This window comes from Solea senegalensis, unplaced genomic scaffold (genome assembly GCF_019176455.1).
Source record: "Solea senegalensis isolate Sse05_10M unplaced genomic scaffold, IFAPA_SoseM_1 scf7180000017256, whole genome shotgun sequence".
NCBI lineage: Eukaryota > Metazoa > Chordata > Actinopteri > Pleuronectiformes > Soleidae > Solea > Solea senegalensis.
Window position 1 is genome coordinate 21,279 of NW_025322309.1, and position 8,709 is coordinate 29,987.

At 39.3% G+C, this 8,709-nt stretch overlaps 1 protein-coding gene across 4 annotated transcripts; it reads left to right on the plus strand.

The window, feature by feature from the left end:
* The first annotated feature begins 445 nt into the window (after positions 1-445).
* On the plus strand, positions 446-3,973 carry LOC122764151. 4 transcript variants are annotated; one of them, XM_044018482.1, is made up of 7 exons: positions 446-820; positions 908-1,025; positions 1,115-1,206; positions 1,330-1,444; positions 1,631-1,907; positions 1,943-2,308; positions 2,385-3,973. In XM_044018482.1, exons 1-6 carry the CDS (start codon positions 611-613, stop codon positions 1,974-1,976), a joined length of 846 nt encoding a protein of 281 aa, XP_043874417.1. In that variant the 5' UTR covers positions 446-610; the 3' UTR covers positions 1,977-2,308; positions 2,385-3,973. The 4 variants fall into 4 exon arrangements, with proteins under 4 accessions (XP_043874417.1, XP_043874415.1, XP_043874419.1 ...); XM_044018480.1 differs by having other exon boundaries at positions 1,943-2,293; XM_044018484.1 differs by having other exon boundaries at positions 1,631-1,903; positions 2,145-2,293.
* The last annotated feature ends 4,736 nt before the right edge of the window (positions 3,974-8,709 follow it).

Here is an 8,709-nt window from a genome sequence, read left to right on the forward strand (position 1 = left end):
GGAAAGGATGTTACTGTGGTCACAATGAATGGTAAGGATATAAAGAACTTTGATCTTATCCTGCTTAAAGATCATCTTTTTTAAAAATCTATTCCAACTCAACAACTCCCACAAGTTTTGTCATTGACACTTTTGTAGGAAATATAATGTATAGCACATTGTAAAAAGAAAGCCAACCCTGATTACATGGCTAAGTTTTACATAACAGTGAATGCAAATGTTTTTCTTTTTTCTAGGGCTACATGATCTCAGCATGCCTGAGTTGAATTGTGAGGCATGCAAAGCCACTTGGACTGCTGGAGTGGACGACCTCATTCGCAGTGACTACTGGCCTGCTACACTTCACTCTGCTACAGTTTATGCAACCCAGATTTTGTTTTCATTTGAAGAAATGTATATACACATCACTACAATAACCTCCTACTGAAGGGTTTGTATAGGTGAGTCTTTTGACCATTTTCATCAACCATTTTAGGTCTCTGGGAGAGGTGTTTGTGGAGGGGAGTGGTCAGCAGCTAGAGAGACCTCCCAAAGATCCACCAGCAAGGTAGATGAGGAGGGACTGGAGCTTGCGGTGTGTAGGCATGGTGTTCTGCTGCGTGCTCTCAATATGTACAGGGGAGAAATGTTTGCTTATCCCCTGTATTTGCAAGAAAAGCTTGCCAGCAGGCAAATCACTTTCTTCTGTATGGATGTGACCTGCAAGTATTGGCCCTACCTCCAAAAAGTTGCAAAAAGCTGTCCAGAGCTCCAGCCCCTCCTCAGCATGAAGCCGTTCCTGTCTGTATTTCATGCCAAAGCTCATGATTTCAAATGCGAGGTAAGGAAAGATTTACTTAATAGAATCACTTAATCTGCACATGAATGTCCTCATGTTTTCAGTGGTTTTTTTTTGTATTTTAACCAGGTCAAATGGAGTGGGGCATATCAGGAAGGGGCTGGCCTAACACTAGGCGAGGAGGTTGAGCAGTGCAATGCCTTCCTCTCTAGGATTGCAGTGACCACAAAGCACATGTCAAAAGCTGGTGAGATGACCACATACTGCACTAGTTAGATGGTATGTATAATAAGAAATGGGTATAATGGTTACATTATATATGTTCTGTGTTTGTAGGACGCACAGACATGCTGACTCTCTTGGCCATGCGCTGGAATCAGCAAAAGTTGGACAATTTGGTCACCTCACTGTCTCACAGATATCACAAGGTAATGACATCAGTATTTTTCTTTTTTTCTTTAAATGTTCAATATTCTGTGTTAGCAGTATTTAAAGCCATGGGCTGAACATGTGTTTCTTATTTATTGTTATCTCTGATTGTGTCAATGTAGACCATACAATCTCTACAAAGCAAGCAACAGAATGTTGAGTCCATGAAAGCTCAGTTGGCAGTGACAGAGAGCCATTTGGAAGACTGGGTCAGTGATGTCAAAGAGTGGGCAGAAGGTGGGAAAATGATTACTGGCAATACTTTTATCCATGAATAATAATATGAAGCTTAGTTGTCTTAGAATAATAAATAACACCCTATTGGTACATTTTTATTTCCAAATATGAGTACAAATTAATGACAAGTACAGTGTTGTTACTTTGTAAGTGATTTAAAGGAAAGTGCAATCTATGTCTTCTCAGCAACAACAAACACAAGCACAAATGATGTGGATGCCTTGGCCAGTAGAATCGAGGTGCTGGGGACCAGTATAAAGAGACGCTCACAGCGTCTTTATAAAGATACTGACGGCAACAAAGGTCGTGCCAGGATCCGCCGCAAAATCAGGGAGGAGAAGGGGATCCTGACCTCTGTTGTGGAGAAATACAACAAAATAGTTCCAAGCACAGAAAGTCTTTGCATGGAAACCATTGTGTCTGGCGAGACAGCTTGGCCATGGCAGCTACCACACAGTGGTATGTACACTACTACTTTGAACAAATCGGACTGATAATGACACACAAACACAGAACCAGTACCCTCAAATGAGGATCTGTTACCCTACAGGACTTTAGACATTCTTTGACAGAGTACATATAACTAACTTCATGATATTGTCTATGTACAGTGCCTTGAGATAATGTATGTTGTGAATAAAATTGAATTCACTTCAAATCTTTGTAAAAAGAAATGCATTTGAGACTCTGTCGATCTAAGGACAAAGAGAAAGGCGTTTGACATCATCATGGCAGTAAGGAGACTGGAGGAGGAGAAGAAGAATATTCTTGTTCTGGAGATGGACCACCACTGGAAATGGCTTTCAACTCGTGCAAAGACCTCGCAAGAGTTGTCCAGTCTACTTTCTAGTGAGACAGTGAAAAGTATGTCATTAAATAACAAAACAATGACTGGTGATAAACTAATATAGGTTTTATCTCATTTTTTTCTATCTTTAAGATTGGCCATGTGGCTTTAGTGAAGAGGGGTTGAAAGGTCTGTAGAGCATCATCCTGAGAAAGCAGCAGAACATCAGAGAGAAGAAGATGCAAGCTAGAGACTGCTACCTGCGACTTTTGTCTGGAGAGACTGCAGAGAACATGAGCTTCTTGCACAAGCCGGATGATTGTGACAGTGACTCGGACAGTTCTGATGATGCACTGTAATTGTACCCGTTACCGCTGCTCCACTTTCTTGTGCCAGTGGAATTACAAATGCTACTGTAGGTTGGTCACGTGATGCCCTCTGGCCCAAAAATACTTCTTACCATTGCAACAAAACAAATGAGCCATGGTAGCATGGTTTCCAGCAGGAGTGTTTTAGAAAAAACGGACAAAATCTCCTTCATTTCTAGTACTACTATAAGTAGTATTATTATTTTTATATAGACAGCAGATATGAGAGGACAGGGAAGACTGTTTACAAAGTATCAGGGGATGCAGCTCATATAGGTTAAATCAATAAATAATAATAATAAATAGAATAAAAGATTCTATAAAATACACCATGGCTACTCACTTCCTGCAAAATTCACCAAGAACAATCTGTTTGAAGCAAATATTCTCTGGTCCAGCCTTAGCTAAAAATACACAAAGACGGAATCCATTGGCACGTTGAACCATGCGTGGTTCACTAACCAGCCCGTTTGTAACTGGTATCCTACCGACAAAGTTACCTGCACTTCATGTGCTTAACAGAGTTTAGCAGTTTAGATAACATACTGTCCAGCTGTTGTGACTTAATGAACCACTGTTACGACCCCAGGGTTGTGACTGCTTCTTCCCTGTGTGTATGTGTCTGCGTGTGAGATGGGTTGCAGGTGTGCATGGCCTATGTGGGTGAGTCTAGGGTGGATCCTGGGAGCTGATTGGTCCTGCACAGGAAGGACTCTGAATAAGAGGCCTGATCATCCCAGCTGCAGCGGACTTCCTCAAAGCACTCACAGCAAGACTGCCAGCAGACATTTTGTACTTGATTTTAATAAACTGGTTAAAATGCTTTGTTTGACTTGTTGCTGGTGCTTTCTTGGGAGTTGACAAGGGGAGTGTCATTATTTGATGTTGTGATCAGGTTTTCTCCTAGGCCTGGTCGTAACAACCACAGATACTTGTTTATGTTCTCTTTTGAATGAGTATAGGGGAACTCATCCTGTATATAATGTATATACATACATGGAAACAAGCATATACTGTAATCATGTACATTCAATATATATTTCCTTTGCACCATTTGGATTATTTATAACTTAAAGAAATACTTGACTTATAGATATTTGATCATATTGTTGCTATATGTATTTTGAGTTGTACACCATTATCTGTATCATGTTTTCTTTTGTATGTAATTAACATTGATCAAATGATTACAAGTCCATTGTACTAACGTGTATTACTGGAACATGTTTTTATATTTACTTGATTCAGTTAAAGTTTGATAGTGATGTTTGGTATCAATTGTCCTTCATGTAGGTCATCACTTTCATTCAAACACATTTTAATGTACCTGTATTTATTCAAGAGGAAGGACAATAAACTTCAACTTTTCAAATACCCTGAGCCATATATTCTTTGAAATATGCCATGAAATGAGACATTTCACATTTTACAATCACAGTCGATAAAACACCTTCTGTTACAGTTTTTCTTGATTGCTTAGACACATTTCTTGAAAGCTGCTCTCTCTTTTCTCTAAACTGTGAACACAAAACCCAATTTTCAAGCTACATTCACAAAACCTCAGACTCTTCTTTCAAAACCAAACTTTCACCTCAAAACAGTTCAATCTGTGCTCAAATCTGAACTTTGTTGTCGAATCTTAAAAACACTACTGAACAGTCACTCAACACTATGTAGAAAAATAGAAAACACAATGCTCAGGACATGAAGCTGGAGAAATAAATGTTTATTGTTCACTGTAGGCTAAATGCATGTTGCAAAACAAAACACCTGTGCATTTAGAATATAGATTATATAATAGCACAGAAATCTTTACACGTAGCACTTGTAAAACAAACAGAAATCTTATGCATTTGTCACTTGTCTACAGTAAGCCCATGTAAAAATAAAGTACACAAATATACAAATAAGTGCATTACTCAGCCACATCATCATGTCTCCGTACTGGGTCAGGCCACAGGACTTCATCCACATCACAGGCCACATGTTGTCTGGCCAGGCAACGGGGTAAAAACCTCTGGCATGCTGTATCCAGGCTGTTTCATGCACAGTCTGACACGATCAACAGTAGAGAGGCTGACACTGTTGATACCCTCAACATTTACATGGTCCTCAATGATCTTCTGCTGAATTTCACTCAGTTTAATGGCGTTGTTCTCACGGACCATATCAACAATTAGGGTCTCTTGGTGTGGGGAGAACATACCTGTCCTCCCACCCCCATGTGGCAGTCTTTCAATTCTACAACAAGAGAACATGCAGTTACAAAAGATATACATGGAATACTAGGCCTACAAACAGTTAGACCAACCCTCCATTACAATACTACAGTACATTGGTACAGTGATGTACAGAAACATGTACTTACTTACGGTATACTGTGGTACAGTATATAGTATGTCATACAGTAATTGCTGTCAACATTTACAGACTGTACTATAATGTCAAAAAAGGTAATTACCTGTTCTCTTCTCTAAATCTTGGGATTATGGTGGACACAGTGAATCTACTGATGTTTGGTTGTAGCCTTTGTCCGGCCTCCCTCATGCTCATACCATGGACAAGAACATGGTCAATCACAGTCGCTCTGATTTCATCAGATATCTTCACTGACCTCCTCGACCTCCTCTCACACAAACTCTTCCTCTCAGATTTCTATCCATCGTAGGGCCTCACAAACCAGTGCTCTCTGAACTGGCTTATATGTTCCCTCACATCATCAGCCACAAGTGTGATCAGTTTTGAGTTGTTGTCTTCACGTGGTGACACTTGTGCTTTAACTGTGTTTGACTTGTGTCACCTGTGCTCACCATAATGCAGCACAGGTGCATCACAATGAAAATGTGTTGGCAAGTTGTGTCTAAACAGGTGAAAAGTGCTTATGGTTTTGACAAAAGACTGATTGATTCAATCAGTGGGTTCAGGCAACTGAGCATTTGGTTCAGACAATAGGGTTTAGTGTTTTAACTATTGAGACTGTCTGTCTGTCTATATATGTATCAATGTATTTGTCTGTCTGTCTGTCTGTCGTCCTGGGGCTACATAGGCTATTCTTATTGTTGTACAACGGCATTTCTTCTTTAATCATGAGTCAATTGAAACAAAATATTTAAATAATTGTATATGAATTGCTCTCATGTGAAAATAGTAATATTAACAATAATAATAATAATCCATCCATCCATCATCTACCGCTCTATCCTCCACCAGAGGGTCGCGGGGGGTGCTGTGCCAATCTCAGCTACATGGGGCGATAGGCGGGGTACGCCCTGGACAGTTGGCCAGTCCATCACAGGGCCACACACATATAGAGACAAACAACCATTCACTCTCACACTCATACCTATCTATGGTCAATTTAGGGTGTCCAATTGACCTAATCCCCATATTGTTTGTCTTTGGACTGTGGGAGGAACCCGGAGAACCCGGAGAGAACCCACGCACACACGCACACACTGGGAGAACATGCAAACTCCATGCAGAAAGGCCCTTGTTCCAACGACCACTACGCCAACAACCGTGTGGCCCTACAATAATAATAACAGTAATAATGATAATAATAATAATAATAATAACAATAATAACAGTAATAATAATAATAATAACAATAATAATAACAATAATAGTAATAACTGAAATAGGCGTGTCATATGTGCATATATAACCAAATCTTTTGGGGGAGCAAATGCTAATGTAGGTTAAATGCTTGCATTGGCTAATAAAACAGACTTTTTATTTCTTTATCCTTTATTTTGATGACTATTTACATTAAAACTAAACTACTTGTGGATTTTGACTCTCAGTGTGAAATAAATAGGCTACATGCATGCATACAAACTATGACAACCTCAGTTAATGACAAATACAAAACGTGCTTAATGTGTGTCAACTGTCTGGAAGAAACACAAACATATACTGGGTACATGCACTGTGCCAACACTTAACTGAAGTTCAGCAAGCCTAAACACTCAATAGCCCTAGTGTGCTGGTACTTGAAGTATAAGAATGATGACTTTCTTACATGTTGAGCTTAATAAATGATTGATGTTTACCAGATGTCATTTAACATGGTTGATGTGTGAATGGCATAGAACACAAGATCCATGAACACATTCCTTCAATAAACACAAAAGACACGTGTTGCAGCACAGTATTTGATTTGAGCTCAGTGTCAGTCATTTCTGTCGATTGTCTCTTTTCCCCTGCTGTGAGTAGAGCCCAACCAGTTAGGTTCAGCTAACTGAACCAGAAGGAGGAGGAGACTCAGGGGTGGCAGTGTGGTGTTGTTGTGCAAATGTGTTTGCAGGCTCCCATGTGTCATCCCAGGTTTTGCCACTGCAAAGTATCAGAACACAACAAGTTGTTATCAGACAGTGCAAACTTTAAGATCATGTTTAAACAAAGCAAAACAAAACACTCAAATGAATGGATTTCATTCATGATTAAGAGTGTTTTCATTTACAGACATTCAGTTTGTTGGAGTGGCTCAATGTAACTGAAGAGGAAATTGAAAAAGTCAACTTTTTCAGGGTCAGGGTCAAAAGGTCGGTTATGTGGTCTAATAAGGAGCTATGACATGAACACTTGAAGAAACAGAGTGAGTTTCAACATTTGAGTATTCTGTATTCTTGATGAGATTGAAAGAAAAACACCTTGGCCTGTAACACACAGACACATGACTTTTGTGCAATGTTTTTTTATTATGCTCTGCGTAAAAAAAAAGAAAAACACTAGAAAAGGTTTGAGGCTGTTTCAGAAAGCAGGAAACTCTGAGCCTAACAGCTAAAATACATGGGAAATGGATGTGGGACGTGTACATATGCAGGATGCAATGGGTTTGTTTGACCTGCTACAGTCAGTGGCCTGTGGTTGCTGCCAGCTTCAATGTGTGCATGTTGAGTTGAGCTAAGTCATAATGAAGTTTGTTCTGAAGGTTTTAGAAGCTTGGCTACTTCACTTGCCTTCTGGTACAATGAGGTATTTATCTTCATCATTTGAAACAGATTGTACTTGTTTTCTACACTGTTTGATGTCGGAGGGCTGCATAGCTGCACGTCGAGAAGAAAAAGACATGAGCTGTGGAAACATTCAGTAGGGTCGTGGCTCCAAAAGCCATGTAACACTTTCAATTAGATACTGTATAATCGGGCATGCTGCAGCAGCCATGTCACACCACATGCACCCCATGTATTTTCTCTCTCTCAAGTTGTCGGATTCAGGACTGAAACTCTGAGTTGGTTGAACCTGACGGAATTCATGTTCATGGTTGTTACGTCCCCGTTACAGCCCACGTGACAATGGTAAACAAAAAAAGCCTTCAGAAATGGATCTCTGATACTACCATTCTAATGCATGTATATGCAGATTGAGAAGATTTCTCTGTAAATAAAACAGTTACATTGGTCAAAAGTATCAATAACTTCACAATAAAGTTTGATTCTGTGTTCCATTAGTTAATCATGGAACATACTTACATTTCCTTGAATCAAGATTTGCTATTCACAGTCTATTTAAGAGAGTCATTGTTTCTTCTTCACTCAGAAATATTAACATATAGGCTTATCACAAATATGATTTGGATTGTATTTTTTCTTCATTGTATAAATTCTATTCTGGCGAACAGTGGGAACATTTACATCCTGAGTGAAAGAAACAAATAGTTAGTAACGCTTCACACCCATTTAGAATTTTAAAACTGAGATCTTACATTATATACACAATAAACATTGTAGTGGAACTTATAAAAAAAAGCACATGCATTATGCTGAGTTGAGAAATATAATCAAGAGATGGAATCAATGTTTTTATGGACTGAATCAATCAGGAAACAGCTTATGTGATACACAGAGAAACCAATGGTTTGTTGAAGAAAACCTGCCGGCCATCAGGTTCTGTTCACAGAGTCATGTAGTTTAAGGTAACTCTCCTTCTGGAAATGGAAATGGAGTTCCCTAAAATTCCCACTGCTATTCCTAAGTCTTCTCCTCTTCCTCATCTTTCTTACTGCTTCTTCCTGCCCTGTTATCCTTCATGTATTCTAATATCGCTGCTGACACTGCTCTCATCCTCACTGCAAAATGCTGCTGGAATAGGTTCCTACAACCTATCTA

Coding starts and splice junctions, on each gene's coding strand:
- LOC122764151 (XM_044018481.1), top strand. CDS start 611: ATGTACAGGGGAGAAATGTTTGCTTATCCCCTGTATTTGCAAGAAAAG. Junction 1,026..1,114: donor AAAGCACATGTCAAAAGCTG/GTGAGATGACCA, acceptor CTGTGTTTGTAG/GACGCACAGACATGCTGACT. Junction 1,445..1,630: donor TGTCAAAGAGTGGGCAGAAG/GTGGGAAAATGA, acceptor ATGTCTTCTCAG/CAACAACAAACACAAGCACA.